The 16,720-nt window shown below is 40.8% G+C and overlaps 1 protein-coding gene across 2 annotated transcripts; it reads left to right on the top strand.

The window, feature by feature from the left end:
* Positions 1-2,157: 2,157 nt before the first annotated feature.
* On the top strand, positions 2,158-13,247 carry LOC310928480 (cytoplasmic polyadenylation element-binding protein 4-like). 2 transcript variants are annotated; one of them, XM_083891030.1, is made up of 12 exons: positions 2,158-2,248; positions 3,164-4,281; positions 4,394-4,492; positions 5,272-5,362; positions 6,460-6,510; positions 7,178-7,201; positions 7,589-7,765; positions 7,899-7,988; positions 8,082-8,200; positions 8,761-8,875; positions 8,964-9,145; positions 10,385-13,247. In XM_083891030.1, exons 2-12 carry the CDS (start codon positions 3,217-3,219, stop codon positions 10,610-10,612), a joined length of 2,241 nt encoding a protein of 746 aa, XP_083747156.1. In that variant the 5' UTR covers positions 2,158-2,248; positions 3,164-3,216; the 3' UTR covers positions 10,613-13,247. The 2 variants fall into 2 exon arrangements, with proteins under 2 accessions (XP_083747156.1, XP_083747155.1); XM_083891029.1 differs by having other exon boundaries at positions 5,269-5,362.
* The last annotated feature ends 3,473 nt before the right edge of the window (positions 13,248-16,720 follow it).

The raw sequence follows: 16,720 nt of genomic DNA, 5'->3' as shown, positions 1-16,720 counted from the left end.
GTAAGGTGAGCCAACAATGCTCTTTTCTTAACCAGTGTCAAATCCAGCCTCGACAAATCGTTCAAAATGAGTGTGACAGGCGAACAGGGCAGGCTGATCTTAAACAGTTTAGAGAGATTCCAGTTAGATATGTTGAGTCAAATGACTCAAGATTCAAATAACTGCAATGAATCTTGCAATGGAGAGAGCCACAGTCATGGAGCTGATCACTGATCTGACTCGGCCTCAGAGCATGAGGTGGCATATTCTCTGAGCCTGCAGTGTGTGTGTGTGTGTGTGTGTGTGTGTGTGTGTGTGTGTGTGTGTGTGTGTGTGTGTGTGTGTGTGCGTGCGTGTGTGTGTGTGCGCGTGTGTGTGTGCGCGTGTGTGTGTGGTAGGGGGAATAATGCAGCGTCACACTCATCTTGTTGTAACAACACATCAAGCATGAGATGGATGACCTAACCCTAACCCTCCTGGCTAAACAATAACCTGCTGGCCAGACCAGCAATCTCCCAGCTTGCTTGGTTGGTATGGCGACCGTGCTCTATGAATACCGAGGCTGCAGATATCACATCTGAGAGGAGGTGGAGCAGTGCAGAGAGGCCGTGCCTGTGAGCAGAGAAACCTGAGATAGTTAGCTGTGGGTGCTGTGTGAATGTCTGCTCCCTGCTCCAGTGAGAACTAATTAATTAATGACTGGGTGTCTCGGCTCCATGGATGAATCTTTTAAGAAGTGTCCAGGGGTTCCATGGGTGCACCCCACATCTGTGTCCTATTTGTGTCAAAAGATAAATTCACACCCCGCTGAATAATCATTGTCTGTACCTTTTTAAGCAATGGAAAAACGAGTGGAACCTCTGCAGCTCTCCTCAGTTTCAGTGGGGATAAAAGTGTGTGTTACTCCCAGGGGGAGAAAAAAACAGAAAGAAAAGGAACGCTGACACCACCACTGCGTGTGCAGAGTTACTGCCAGCCTCTAAAGGCCTGTATTGAACAGAAGCATAAATGAGAAAGTGGAACATGCATTCAAACACGAGCACATGCCAAAGCCCGATCACTAAGTTAGTGGATACTGTCCTGAGAATATCAAACCAGTAATGCCTGGACCAGCAGTCTGTTATTTTTAACCAGAAACCAGAAGCTCAAGCCAAACAGTGCTGTGTTGTTAAACCACCCCAACAGGCCCTGCAGTCCATGTGAGTCGGGGTGGGGTGATGTGTGCAGCTACAACTGCAGGATACAAATAAAGGCTGGGTCTGCCTTAGGGGAGTGAACACTGTGTTAACAAGACTATCTCAACCAGCAGGCAGTAAATGATCCTCGGGTGGAAAGGCAAACTTGTGTCTTTAGTTAAGGGATTGTTGGTGTTGTTGAGTATTAATAATACTGTGTTTAAAATTACAACGCATCTAATTTTCCTTTCCAAAATAAACATACATAGCTGTGTTGGAGTCACTGCAGTTTATAGGAGTAAACTTTGCTCGAGTGGGTTTAACTCAAGTAATTGTACTCCCACTTGTGTAATGTATACTGTCAGTGCAGTAGGAGTACTTCTTCTGAGCAGGATACTCTTTCCCTTCTCAGTAAATGATCATTAAAGAGAACTGACACCTATCTGATGCCCTGGCCTAAGGTAATGTTGTCATATAAATAATATTGTCTATATTGAAGTGAATCTGTCTGTCTGTCTATCTATCTATCTATCTATCTATCTATCTATCTATCTATCTATCTATCTATCTATCTATCTATCTATCTATCTATCTATCTATCTATCTATCTATCTATCTATCTATCTATCTATCTATCTATCTATCTGTGTTGAAACAGATGTTTATCAGTCTGCTATTTTTTCTCTTTGTTAGGGGGTTTGATAAAAAATTTCCTTAGATTAATCGTGTCTTCTCTTTTCCCTAAAACTCCTCCCATTGATATGAAGGTATCCTTATTTGGGAGGAGAGCGTCTTGTGTGCATGTGCTGTTCAGCTAGAAGGCGTGTTGTGGGCGGGACTTATCTGCAAACATCCTATCAACTATTAGACTATATCTAAGATGGGCGGGGCTTGTAAGGGAAATCCTAACGCCGAGTGGCTGCCGAGTGATAGCGGGGGCGGGGCCCACAGACGGAAGTGTCTCCCGACTGGTCCAGCTGTCATCAAGAAGAGAGAGGAGACCATTAACACCGGCTGCCTTGGAAATACTGAAAAAGGAAAAACACAAAAATATGGCAACACCAAAACGATAAGGTCATGTCGCTGAACTGAAGGTAGCTATGTTCGACATGTCACCAAACACATATGCTTGTCGCTACGTGCGAGCTGCGGCCGCGGTGGCGTTGCGTTATTTCGAGCCGTGAAAATGATGACAGGAATCGGTAGGGCTGTGTGACATTGAGCATACAGGACACGGAACAGACGAGGTCGTTTAAAGAGCCATATACACGATTTCTAACTTGTCATGTAGTGGAAATTCTTGCGCCGTGTTGTCGTAGGTGACGATGCCGTGAGCGTTAACGACATTTCGAAGGACGTCGTCAACGTTGCATTCGTATTTATTGCTCTCCGGCTGTTTTCTCTAATATGCTTCAACGTCGCTGCGGTTGTCGGCTATTATCCTAGCCTAGCGGCTCGCTGTGGGGAACTACCCCAGATTTAGAGCAGACAGGAGACGTCATCATTTTCCTGTATTTAAGTGGTTGCAAACGAGGAGGTCATTGCTGAAAAACGAAGATAATTCGGTTGGTGTCCACTGTGTGGGCCAACACAGCGCCCGAGCATGCAGTGTAATGCATCGACGCACTTTAAAATGGACTGCCGGGATCTGCATGATTAATATGGCACATGGAAGGTGGCGGAGCAGCTGTTAGCTCTGCTGCTATCTGCGTAACGACCTTTGAAGACGTCAGGCTATAAGCTGCCTGCTCTGCTCAAGGCTGGTTGTTTACCGTGGTCGCCTGCCTGCTATCCAGTGTTATATTTCATGTAGGCCTTCAATAGCCAAGCAAGTCAATTACTTAATCTCATTGATAACATCACAAGACCAGAGTGCAGCCCAAGCACGTTCACTGCGTTTGACGAGGCTTGGTATTTTTTTTTGTAAGAGACCTTATTAACTTAATGTGCTAATAGTCTTCTGCTCTCCTGCCACACTTCTCCCTCTTCTCCCTCAACCTTTATTTTAGGATAAAGAAGACGGTGAAAGCCAAGTCAACTGAAGATTTACTGGGCGTCCTAGATGGGGGACTACGGGTTTGGAGTTCTGGTGAAGAACAGCAGTGGTAACAAATCTGCTTTCCCTGTAAGGATCCCTCCTCACCTCCAAACCCAGCACCCTCACCACCCCTCAACCCCCCCCAGCCCCCCCTCCTTCGTAAACAACACCTGCTCCACCAATGGGGGCAGTGCTTGGCTGTTCCCTGCCGTAGCCCAACACAGTAACATGCAAGATGAGATTCTGGAGTCGGACAAGTCCAAGGCCTTGGACCTCCAGGCAATGCAGGAGAAGTCTCAGGTTCAGGCCCAGCCTCAGGCCCTGTCTCCAGGTCAGCAGGAAGTTGGCGGAGGCCTAGGAGAGCTCGAGGGAGCACTTCCTGAAGACGGTTCCCTGGAGAAGGGTTCTCTGGAGAGTTCCGGTGGGAAGGAGAAAATGAGAATGGAGTCTCCGGTGCTGAGTGGGTTTGACTACCAGGACAGCCTGGGAATGGGTACGAGCATTGCACAGTCCACCTCCTCTTCATCTTCACTAACCAGCTTTAACAACTGGTCCCCTGCCGTCCCATCCACCCAGTCTCCAGTGATCGGAGAGGACATCGGAGGTTTCTTCGGTCCAGCTGGCTCTAATGCCAACGGTCCTCCACTGCTGTTCCAGAACTTCTCCCACCATGCTGGGCCTGGTTTTGGGGCAGGGGGCAGTTTCTCCCCTCAGATTGGACCAGTCTCTCAGCACCACGCTCCGACACCTCACCCCCAGCACTACCACCCCCATGGTCAGGGGGTGCCACAGCAGCACCGGCGCTCTCCGGCTAGTCCTCACCCACCTCAGCCTTCCTTCCCTCCACATCCCCATCGCACTGGACCGTTCACCCAGCTTCCCCATCTGACTCCTGCCCAGAACAAACCACCCTCTCCTTGGGGAAGCTACCAGAGTCCATCCACTCCCACAACCACCTCCTGGAGCCCTGGTGGGTATGGAGGCTGGGGTGGGCCGCAGGGGGTTCGAGAATACCGGCGGGGAGGTGGTGGAGGCATGACGGGCCTTAACTCCATTTCACCACTGAAGAAATCCTTCCCTAACAACCAGGTACATGGGATTGTCACAGATAAGTCTTAGTAGAGCTATTCATTATTTCATATGTTCTCATTCTATAGATTTTGTCAGGAGACTTAGAAACATCTACTGTATGTCTTCACAGGTTCCCTCCCAGAAGTTTCCCAGAAATAGCTCTGGCTTCAATCACAAGGGCTGGATGGAGGACAGCATGAGCCGCAGTGAAGGCATCTACCCTTTCCAGGTGAGCATATCACTCGGGTAATATTTGTGCTGATGTTAAGGGATTTATTGTATGGGTTCTCGAAAAATAAACTCAGCAAAGTTGACGATCATATGATAATATAATAATATCTAATAATATCAATATCAATCATGTTAAACATGTGTATCTGTGTCAAATTCAACAAGTAAGCCATTGAGGAAAAACAGGATACATGACCGTCAAGCAGACTAAAGGGATGAATTGAAATGTATTGTGCATGCTTGTGTATGAGGTCTTATCTAGGTCATAAGGGTGAAAGAGAGCATCAATATCATCTGCTCTGATCACATGGCCTTCCTCTTGTCCTGATTTGAGAAGTCTTGTGCTCGGCTGCAGCTTTGCATGCTCACAGCCCATTTAGACACAATGTGAATCACCCTCATTTGTGTTACTCATGACTTTTCTTTGTTTTGTGAATTGTTTTAAATATGAATTTATGTAAAAATGTAATTTTCTTCCTTTCCATTCTATTAACATGTGTGGTAGTTTGAAGTGGGGGTATGCATTTCTGGCTTCTGGCTTCTTGAGTAGAACATATTCTCTGATATGATTTGATGGCAGAGATGCAGATAATGTTTTGCAGGAACCATTTTCTATTTACAGTGCTCTCTCTTCTGACGGTCTCTCTGGGGATATTCTATTTTTTTTAATTCAGCTAATTAGCACTGTAGCAAAATTTGTCAGAGCTCTTGCATCTTGTGCTACTTTCGATGTGAAGAAGTAAAGATGCTCACTGTTGTCTTCCTCTCTTTCAGCAGGAGAGAACACGGTCCTTTGATGGTTTCAGTATGCATTCTCTGGAGAACTCACTGATTGACATTATGAGGGCTGAGCAGGATTCCTTGAAAGGTTGGTTCACACACTAACAGAGGGGTAATTTTCCTCCCTGCTTGCAGTTAAGTTGAGGTCTATGGCGCATGCATGCTGCTTTGCTGTTTTTTAACAATTCATGATTAACACCATGTTATTGTAGCTCTTACATAATGTTTAATTTTGGGTTACGATTTGTCCTGAATTTTTGTGTAAATATTTGACGGTAGTAGTTGTGTATATTTCCACTGTTTCTTTGTTTTCCGTACATTTAGTAGACAACAAAACGTGTACTTGTCAAATTCCAAGTCACCCTATATCCGGTTAGACTCCTTTAGTATTTATTACTTATTTAAATAAAAACAAGGGCTGGGCTATAAAGTTGTAATATTATCACTATGAAAATGTCGGTGCAATTTAATTAAGCCAGTTATGGAGATATTATATCCTTAAAGATAACATTTTGCTGAATTTGAAGAAGCTACACAATTATGGTTTTAAACTTCTTTATGGGTAGAAAATCAATATGCAATTTAATAAATTGTCAGTGTTAAGTATCAGTGTTTTTTTTGTGTTGGTAGAAAAACTACATATTACAACTTGCATCTGAGTACACATAAGTCGGATCACTTATTATTCAGGCCTTTCTGTCACATCCTCAGTAACCCCTAGAAACCACCACCTGCAGCAGTTTTGAGACTCTGTGATCTCATTAATAAAACATTGCAGTTCTGTTTTGTACCCATCTCAAACAGCTCTACTGTTCCTAAATTAAGCTGATTAATAGTTGTTTTTTTGGCTCTCCTCTTTGATAATTTATACAGCTGCCATGCCATTTGTCATGAGTGTGTACTCTGTCACTTAATTTGCAAGTTATGCTCAACTATCTAGTAATAATTTGCAGTTTTCAAACTAACACTTTGCCTTGTAATGACTGAAACCTTGTTTGACAGAAATCGTGTTTGTTTAAATGTGAGAATAACCTGAATGAATTTGCTGCATATTACCAGCTAACTAAATACTCTTATTTGTCTTCTTGAAAGGTGACATTTACATTTTCACTAAAATTCTCTTCGTAGGATTAGGAATCATTTCATTTTGCAGTGTTCTGAGTTCTCCTCTGTTTTATCATACAGGACGTTACAGCTTTTCTCACCAGAGTGGAGATGGCCCTCTACCTATGAACGGTATGTAAATAACATGCATACAATTTGGCAGTGCTCTAGCAGAGGTCAGGTGTTTGAAAATAATGCCTGTCTATAGTTCCTAAAACCAGTCTGTACTTGAAAAAACTTGCATAAAACAGTCAAAACGTCTGGATATCATAAGATCACACTGAGATGTACTAAATAACAAGTGGTAAAAACATAAAATGATTTAACTCACATTACTTATTTTATTGCACTCTAATCTGCTGTGCCATTAAATGTGGTATACGTCTGAATTTAATGTCACTATCCGAAGGGAATTCAAATAAAAACCACAGATCTGCTTTGCCTTTTCAAATATGTTTGTAGTGTTAAAAAAAATCCTTATTGCCTTTTTTTTTTTGTAATTTTGGTTTTTCTTACATTTTATTTTAAACATTTAATATCTTTGTCTTGTTCATGCTGGACCTAAATTACTCTCAGTGTGATGTCTGCTGCAGCCTAAATGGGTTAAAATAAAATTACTGTAAAGCATTTTGGTCTGTGGTTACACAGAATGGCTGCTGCGGCAGCCATTTTGTGTAACGGACTGTAATCCAACAAATTGTTTTCCAGTCTCGGCTGACGAGTGCTTGTGCATATTTTATTTATGATGTACCTGATAAAAAGCTATATCAAAAGTGTTTTGTGTCGTTTTTATATGCAGCGAGAAGTTATGGCAGAAGACGAGGTAAAGTTTGTGAATGTGTCTAAATTTCTTCATTGTACAGAAAGCTGCAACAACCCCTAAAATTATGACTCTTTCTGTATTGCATCTGTGTTTGTCTGCTTTATTTTGTTATTGTAACCAATTATTTCTGCCTTGATTTTTGTGACGTTTTAGCCTTTTCGGGCGTTACACCCTGTCATATGCCAAGATCTAGCGGTGATAATAGTCGTGCTTTTATTGTGCCATTAAAATTGTAATCACAGCTGCTTTTTATATGCATTTCTTAAAACAATTAAATGAATCTGCCTCTGATCATATTCCCTGCTCCCTGTATTAATACCTTTTCAAATCAGAAAAAACTGACATTGGTCAGCCAGTATGTGTAATCCAGATTATTCTCCCCATTAGGTAATTCCTCTCTGTTCCCCATGGAGGATGAGCGCTCCTTTGGAGAGGATGAGTCAGGTGACCAGGGGCTTCCTGGACTTGGCTCCACCCACTGTTTCCCCCACCTCAATGGGGAACGCGTGGAACGTTATTCTCGCAAGGTGTTTGTTGGAGGGCTCCCACCAGACATAGATGAAGGTAAAGGCTTGAGAAGGTAGACCACGATCCCTACAACAAATGAACATTCATGACTTCCCCACCCTAACGTAAGGATTCGCTTTTATGGTGGTACCTATCAAAGATAGATTTACATACTGATTCTCTGTTTCAGATGAAATCACTGCCAGTTTCCGTCGATTTGGTCATTTGTTTGTAGACTGGCCTCATAAGGCAGAGAGCAAGTCCTATTTTCCACCAAAAGGTGAGTCAAACCAGTTTCAAACTCATTCATTACCAGTGTGTCTGCAGTACAGACCTGTGATAATGATCATTTTCTTGTGTGTAAACTTTACAGGATATGCATTTTTGCTGTTCCAAGACGAAAGCTCTGTTCAAGCTCTGATTGATGCCTGCATTCAGGAGGATGGCAAGCTTTACTTGTGTGTTTCCAGCCCCACCATCAAAGACAAGCCTGTGAGTGCCATCTGTTGAGCAGCTTGGTAATCCATCCTGCCCAAGAAGTACAAAACTAATACAAATGTTAAGTTGATAAATAGTGGCACTGCTTGTTGCTGTTTTACGTTTCAATTGTTGTTATCATAGAGGTAGGCTCTTTTTCTGTTGGTGTTCCTGTCAAATTGAGTTATTTTTTTCAACTCGCAGAGTTGCCCCCTGGTGGTCAACTGCTACCTGCTATCTCCAAACTTCAACTAGACCAAGATGTTCATGTTTTTTTTAAACACAGTCTATGGTTTCTTAAAAAACCTGACTGAAAAGTTAAAATGACAACCATGGTTTGTAAATAAGAGGCGTGATTTTAATAACACCTTTCTGGTGTTGGAGTGTCTCATCATATGTGAAAGACAAACTCCAGACCATGTCTTAACCCAAATCTGTTGACAACAACGTAGTCTGTGTATTGAATTGTCTTTTCAGTCATTGGAGGAGTTTTCATTTAAAAATCAGATTTCATTGTCACAATGAATTAACAAGAAAATTAATGATCAATCATCATTTTTTCTTCTTTGTTAAAGGTCCAAATTCGACCCTGGAACCTAAACGACAGTGACTTTGTAATGGACGGCTCTCAGCCATTAGATCCTAGGAAGACCATCTTTGTAGGAGGTGTCCCTCGACCTTTACGTGCAGGTATGTACCTCTAAATAAAAAAAGTGTGCATTCTCATGACCGGAATCGTTTGGATTTCATTAACTTGCATTCTGTGTTTCTATCCTAGTGGAGCTTGCGATGATTATGGACCGTCTATATGGGGGAGTGTGCTACGCTGGGATCGACACAGACCCTGAACTTAAGTATCCAAAAGGGGCGGGGCGAGTGGCCTTCTCCAATCAGCAAAGCTACATTGCAGCCATTAGTGCCCGATTTGTTCAACTGCAGCATGGGGAGATTGATAAACGGGTGAGTTGAACTGAGATTAGCAGTGTTGGTCAAGATACTCTAAAAAAAAAAGTAACTAGTTGCAGTACTAGTTACTGCTCCCAGAAAGTAACTAAAGTAGTAACAAATTATGTTACAGTTACAAAAGTTACTTTGGAAAGAAACTATTGCGTTACTTTCAAGTCATTTTTAAATACTCGTGTCAAATAATTTGGACCCCATCATCACCCCTCACACGGAACTTGTGTGCATGTTCAAATATTTGTGTGTGTATGTGTATATATATATATATATATATATATGTGTATATATAGTGGATTAGATTGGAGTGTAAATTAGAAAGAAAAAACATTGACATACTGTACGTATGTTTTTATGTAATGTAAGTACTTTCTTCCTCAAATCTTCATCGTCCTCCTGCACACTAAAACCACTGAAGTGGTCTTCTTCAGTGTCAGACTTGAACAGCCTCAGAATGACTTTGTCAGTCTCTCTTTCGTTGTTGCTCTCACTGTGATTAATGCGTGTGCCGTTCTCTTCATCATGCAGCAGTCCAGCCTTTCCAAACCCGCTGGTGATTGTGGATTTTTTCACACTGCCCCACACTGTCAGGATTCACTGGCAGACTTGAGCAAAAGTTGCTCTTTGCACTTGCGTCTTCTTCAGCGCATGATCTCTTCCACCTGTCTGTCGCACTCTTGCGCTTCCTGCTAGAGCGCCCTGTGGAAGCCGTTAGCCTGTAAAAATCTATAGATTAGTCGCATCATTATATAAGCCGCAGGGCTCGCCATTCCTTTTTCTACTGCGCATCTTTGCTGCGCACAGTGTGAGTTAGCAGACTCAGCACCCGCCCAGCTTCACCTCTGATTGGCTTAACATTTTTTAACAATTTTACTCAACCTCAGCCAATCGTCATCACTTTTGCGATCGTCTCGTGCCCTCACCAAAGACAAGGAGGAACAAGACATTTCTCTGTCGCTCGGCTCAGAGGTCAGATGTAAAACAACTGCCTTCAATATAGTAACGCGACACATTTTTTGGCAGTAAAGGTAACGGAGTTATAATAATGAGAAGATTAATCAATTAGATTACTCGTTACTAACGCTGCTAATCTCCATCACTGGAGATTAGCAGCTTCCTTAAGGTCTAAGTGAAGAGTGGTTGTCCATAAAATATTCATTTCCACGTACCTAACATGGTGCTGTGCACATTAATTTTTTCTTCGGACCTCCTTTTCAACATTTTCTCTGTGCTTCTCAGGTGGAAGTGAAGCCATATGTCCTGGATGACCAGCTGTGTGATGAGTGCCAGGGAACCCGCTGTGGGGGGAAGTTTGCTCCTTTCTTCTGCGCCAACGTGACCTGTCTGCAGTACTACTGCGAGTATTGCTGGGCAGCCATCCACTCCCGAGCTGGCCGCGAGTTCCACAAGCCGCTGGTGAAAGAGGGCGGCGACCGACCTCGACACATCTCCTTCCGCTGGAACTGAGGCGAGCACAGGGCAAGGGAGGGAGATCATGCAGGTTCAGGGGAGGGACTGAGAAAGGGGTTGTTATGGAAGGGGTACGGGCTATGGTATGAAAAATAAATGCACTTTTCTTTTAAGTTAAAAAAAAAAATCAACATAATTTATTTTTTATTTTATTAATTGGCCCTCTAAAAGAAGTAAATGCTAAGAAGAAAAGAGTGAAAATCCCATTTACGTTTTTTGACTTTAAGTGTGCATGAACATATGGGTGCATTAGATTTGGATTTAGACGTTTTCTGACTTGACTGTACTTTCTTTTCACGTTAGCTGGTGAAGCTGCTTACATTTGTTTTCAAGAGTAACATAAAATTTAAGTGAGGTTCATCATACCTTAATCAGTATACTAACAATGGAGGTTCAGTTTAAGAGGGGTGCATTTTCTTGATTTTTGCTTGCAGGATTAGAGAACAACTGTACCATTTACCAAAAGTTGAGTGCAAATAGTTGGGTTGTACAGAGAAATTAGTTTTTAAAGCAGCTCATTGTATAGCATCTGGCCACGTCCTAAAAAAAAAAAAGAAAACAACAATGACAAAATCTCTTAAAGAGCGTGAGGTTTTAGGTTTTGGTTGAAAAGTTGACACTTTGTAACCAGATAGGGCAAACCAAAGATTGGCCTAAAACACATCATCAGAAGCAGACATCAACCTGAGGGTTTTCAGGATAATGTTGTGTCCTCTTGTCGTGTGACGTGAGGAGAGGCTGAGAGTAGTTTGGAGTTTTGGTTTCTGAGTTTCAGCTAATAAAGACACGGCCCTCAGGGCTCAGGTATTGGCAGTAGTATTTGCTCACTTTATGTCAGGGATATTAGCACTGGAAGCTAACATGCTAATGTAGTACAAACTAATGGGAATGCACAGTCCAGTCTCCCTGAGCTGTCCTCATGGTGTACCACTGCACGCTCTACTATGACTGGAGCTTCTATCACAAGTGTTGTGGTTGGAGATGGTAGTAGCTAGAATTTGCTGTCACAGAGATAAAGATATTATTTTATACATGGCCTGCTGATTTTTGTACAGTGTTTTATAGCTGATTATTTTGTCATGAACATATATACATTTATTATGCACTACTTTTCTAAATATTTTTTTCAATAGTCATTTTAGGCACATTTTTCACAGATGGGAGAACTCCTTTTGCAATACCTCATTTTTTTCACTTGGTGAAAAATAATTTTGTACCTTTGTTACTAAGAGATCTGCATTTATGGTAAACTTAATTTAAAAAGAAAATGATGAATGATATTAATATAATTTTCAATTAGCTTTTATATATTTAAGTGCTGGTAAATCTGAAAATTGTCTGGTGCATTGGTGTGATTCTGTAGATAAAAAATGAGAAAAAAATAAGGCTATTATTAGCTAGTCTCCTCTGTCCTAATAAACATTATTACAGGATCCTAAGGCATGACAAGACCTTTCTTAACTGATTTTGATAGTCTTGAAACTATAGTCTGATATTTCACCCCTAGGTTCAGTCAGTAAGAGTATCATTAGGGTAAATGTTTTGGCTTTGTTCAATGTGATATCTTCCCTTCTCTCACTGGAGTGGATGTTGAACATATAGATCCTCTTTCTGGAACTGCCTGTAAGTTCTACGTATTCTTGGCATGCATAATGTAATACAGAAATAAAATGGCTAGTGTTGATGCAGGACCTAATGTAATGCACTAGATCTCCTTTTGACTTCCTTTTCCTTATCTCTTTGAGATCACCTCTCTCGTAGCCTCTCTTAACATGATGGAGTCTGCCTTCCTTACACAGACGTGATGTTTATGCAATCAACACAGTGACAACACTTTGGATGTGATTTTTGTAATGTAGAGGACACTCAGTAGGACATAGGTGAGAAGAGTTGATCACTTGACCCCCCTTTGTGATGTGGCATGCTTTGGGACATAACCTGAATGTGATTTAATGTTGCAAATTAACTTTGAGCCATTATGTGCAATACTTATTCTTTCCAGAAACAAGTCTCTGCAGTGTAAGTCATTTAATCCATATAGACCATGCAGTCATTTAACACATTTGTCTCCTATTGTTCATGCTGATGTCTGCAAGAAAAAAAAGAACTAATTTATACATGAATTTATTTTTGAACATTAGTTTTGTGCTTATTTACTTATTTTGCTACAACCATGCTACTGTGATTGACAACATTGTATATACTAGGTCGATAATGTATTTAGTATTTGCTATATTTTCATTTGAAATGTTTAACTATGATTTTGATCAGATTTTGTGTTATATTTTTGGGGTGATGTGTTAAACTTGTGTGTCTAGTTTTTCTAATTGCTGTATTGTGCTCCACATTTTCAGATGAAAAGAATATTGTCTGTTAGTATTACTTGATTGCAAAATTTCAATAGTTTTTAATTGTATGCTGGGAAGGTTATATTTATTAACTTTTTTTTACCTGATATTTTGATTTTTATTCAACCATTTGACATTTATATGTAAGTTCCAATTTTTATATTTTCTTCCTGATTAATTTACGCTACAACACAGACATCAGTTTTTATAGTTGGTTTGTAGTATTGAAGTAAAACAAAGATCTAATGTCATATATTCATTTGCTGCCAACTATTTGTAACTGTATGCATACATTTGAAGTATTTGTAATGTGAGATGTTGAATGAATAAAACAGCTGTGAGGAAGAATTATTTGCCTTTTGATTCTCAATGGTTGATAAGAGGTCTGTGTTAAGGGTAAATCACTGGGCTTTCTTAATGTTTCCTTGTAAATGAAAGTGATGTGATTGTGAGGGGAGTGGAGTTGAATCAGGTCATGGCTATTAATAGTCTGATTTATTTCAGGTCTTAGTGCCTGCTATTTATTGCACCACAAACCTGTCTGAATAAAGCATTTGACAAGGTATTACATTTAATGTTAAAACAATCAATGCTACACTTCAAATAGATTTAACAAATAAGATATGATAGGTCCATACACCACACAGCCACAACAATAAATAACTGTGTTTAATGTTGTGGCAGAGCAGTGCATTTCTGTGCCCTGTTTTAAAGGAGGTCATTCTTAACCGACTATAATGTAACTACTTCCTTTCAAAATTCAGTTATTCTCTGTGGCTTAGCAAATTGGTGTAAGTTGGTTGGTAGATATGTTTTCGTACGATAATATTACATCACTGTCTTCTGTGCAGTACATGTTTTGATTTGAAATGACTGGTCACCTTGGCTTTGATCTGACTACTTTGGCTTTGATCTTAGCTGGTTAAACAACACTACTGAAGCCAACTGCAATAAAACGCCAAAGTACATCTCCTGTCTTCGATGGGGTAAACTACAGCCACACATGTAATCTGATAAATGTGACTTCTTGAGATACAACAATTATCTAATCAATGCTAAACACTTTAGCAGTAGTATATCAGGACAATACTGCTACCAGACTATGAACCACACCATTGACCAAACCATGGCACTGGATCTAACATGGCACCAGGCCATGAACCAAACTGTGGACCATCGTGCAGATCTGGACCAGACCTCAGACCAACACTTGGACCAGACCAAGGACCTGGATGAATCTATGAGCCAGACCATGGAACAAACCATTGACCAGACTGAGGAGCAGATTATAAACCTGGACCAGACCATGGACCAGTCTGTAGAACATCCTGCGGACCTGGACCAGACCATGGGTCAGACTGCATACCAAACCTTGGACCAGACCATGGACCAGAACATAAATCTGGACCACATCATGGACCAGACTGTGGACTGCACCATGGACCCCAACCAGAACCTTGTCCAGACTGTGGCAGAGATTATAAACGTGGACCAGACCAATAATCAAATCCTGGATCAGACCATTGACCAGACTGTAGAACATCCTGCAGACCTGGACCAGACCACAGACCAAACCATGGACCAAACCATCGACCTGCATCAGACTGTGGTTCAGACAGAGCTTAACTCTCCGTGCCAGTTGAAAAAGAGTGAGAACAAGAGACCTAGAATTGAAAAACCACGGTTCACTTTAAAAGTTAAATTCCCAATATTCGACGTTTTGGCTAAGAAGAGAGCCATGAAGAGGGCCATGACACTGGGAACTGAACCGTCTCCGACTGTCGAGAACAGAAGCGAATCACCTGAGATCCCAGGTAATGTAGCTGCTAATGCGAGCTAACAAGCTCAGCTAGCTAGCGAATATTTGCTAGCAAGAAAAAATTCAGTTCAAAAATGTGAATAAGTGAAAAGAAAACAGAAAACTATATAACGTGTCTACAATTTTTGTTGTTAATTAAAAAAGTGTCTTGTTTTCACTTCTGATGGCCACCAAACGTTATTACGCTAGTCAGTAATGCTATGGCTCTGTACGATTTTCTTTTGTGGGCTGCGCAATATTCGTCTCAAAATAATTTATATAGCAACATGGCCACGTGCACTATCCAAATTGACACTATATTTATGTAGTAATGATAAATTGTGACAGCATTAAAATACAACTGTATTGCAATATTGCACAGGTTCACTGAGCCAAAAATGTTGACATTCAAAACATGTAAAAACAATAAATGATAATCATGAAGAATGACACATGACACTTTATTATTCCTACAAATTGTGAATCTCATCACAGTCACAATATATCAGTCAAAATAATCACATTTTGTTTTCTTTAACCATTTCATGGAGCAAGAGTTTCTCTGATATTAATTGTAGACAAGATTGTATCAAATCCTTCTTTGTTAAACAAACTGTCTGTCAACTAACATGAGACTGATGTATACAAAGCTGGAATAATTAAACATCAATATGAAAGCTATTTTGCAAAAGTCTGCATCTATAAGTATTACACTCTCATATTTATTATGTATCAACTTTTTTTTCAGGTTTTGAAACAGATGTTGACTCTGATAGTGGAGATATTTCCTATTACTCCCAGAGATCCACTAAAAAAAGAACATCAAAGAAGGAGAAGGCTAAGGTAGGCCTGTTTACTAACTATACAGTATGTTCAATGACAATCAGTACACAGGAGAGCATTTGTCATTCAGTTTTTTTTTTGTAATGAAAAAATATAAAATGTGGTAACCCCTTCAGTCTGTAAGCCCACTGCACAGACTGTACATCAGAGTACACCTTTTTGACTGTGGAAATGGAGATTAGAAGTGTAGTGGTGACAAATGAACAGCAGGGTGGTTTGTGGCTCCCACTGCACAAAATAAAGATAAGCATCTCTCCCTGTAGTAGATATCACATTATTCTAAAGTATGTATTACAGGTTAAAAAGACATACAACTATATACATTTTAACACATTTGTCCATGTAAGTTAACTTGTAGTAAAATAATGTCCATTACATTCAACACATTGTCAATGAGTCCACTCACCGCTGATTAAGTCTATTAGCTCCACATGACTCTCCCAGTTTCTCAGTATGCTGCAGTCGAGTTTGGGTTTTTGTATCCGTGGTGACACAGGGTGATTCATTTTACATCACGAAGGATGGAGGGCAAAGGCAGAAGCGCTACAGTTACACTGGTAAAGTGAGACGGCAGTGAAACCGATTTAGAGATAGAGAGATGTTGAAAGTGAATGGTCGGAATATGGACTTAGCTCTGCAGGCTCACCTGAGGTGTGGGTGCAGCGACATTAGCAGTGTTTTGGCCATAGAAGTTGCACACGGGAGCTGTAATGTTAGCCAGCAGAGGTCAGAATGATCCTTTGCTCTCCGTACATTCTTATCCACCATACATCTAGGTCACCTTGTAGCATGATCTATGAAGCTCTTATATTCCTCCCTTTTTCTCCTGATGTTGATGTGACCCACGTCCTGCATAGGTGAAGCTGGCAGTTCTCAGGACCATGTCCAGGATGCTGGAGGAGAACAAGATTATCAGGCAGAAACTTGGCGCCCTCACCAAAGCACACTGATGCTGCAGAAATAGCTCACTTTCTCTGACTCTATTTTAAGACAACATTTGTGTTTATTTATAAGGGTTTTATTATTATTTAAAGTCTTATTTTAATAGAATTACTTATTTGTATTTCATCATAATTTGCAGTAGTGGATAGTTATAGGTGCATGTAGTTCATATAG

Source organism: Microchirus variegatus, assembly GCF_963457635.1.
Source record: "Microchirus variegatus genome assembly, chromosome: 6".
Classification (NCBI taxonomy): Eukaryota; Metazoa; Chordata; class Actinopteri; order Pleuronectiformes; family Soleidae; genus Microchirus; species Microchirus variegatus.
Note: the sequence above shows the minus strand (reverse complement) of the source record. Positions and strands in the feature narration are given on the sequence as shown.

Coding starts and splice junctions, on each gene's coding strand:
- LOC310928480 (XM_083891029.1), top strand. CDS start 3,217: ATGGGGGACTACGGGTTTGGAGTTCTGGTGAAGAACAGCAGTGGTAAC. Junction 4,282..4,393: donor AATCCTTCCCTAACAACCAG/GTACATGGGATT, acceptor ATGTCTTCACAG/GTTCCCTCCCAGAAGTTTCC. Junction 5,363..6,459: donor TGAGCAGGATTCCTTGAAAG/GTTGGTTCACAC, acceptor TTTATCATACAG/GACGTTACAGCTTTTCTCAC.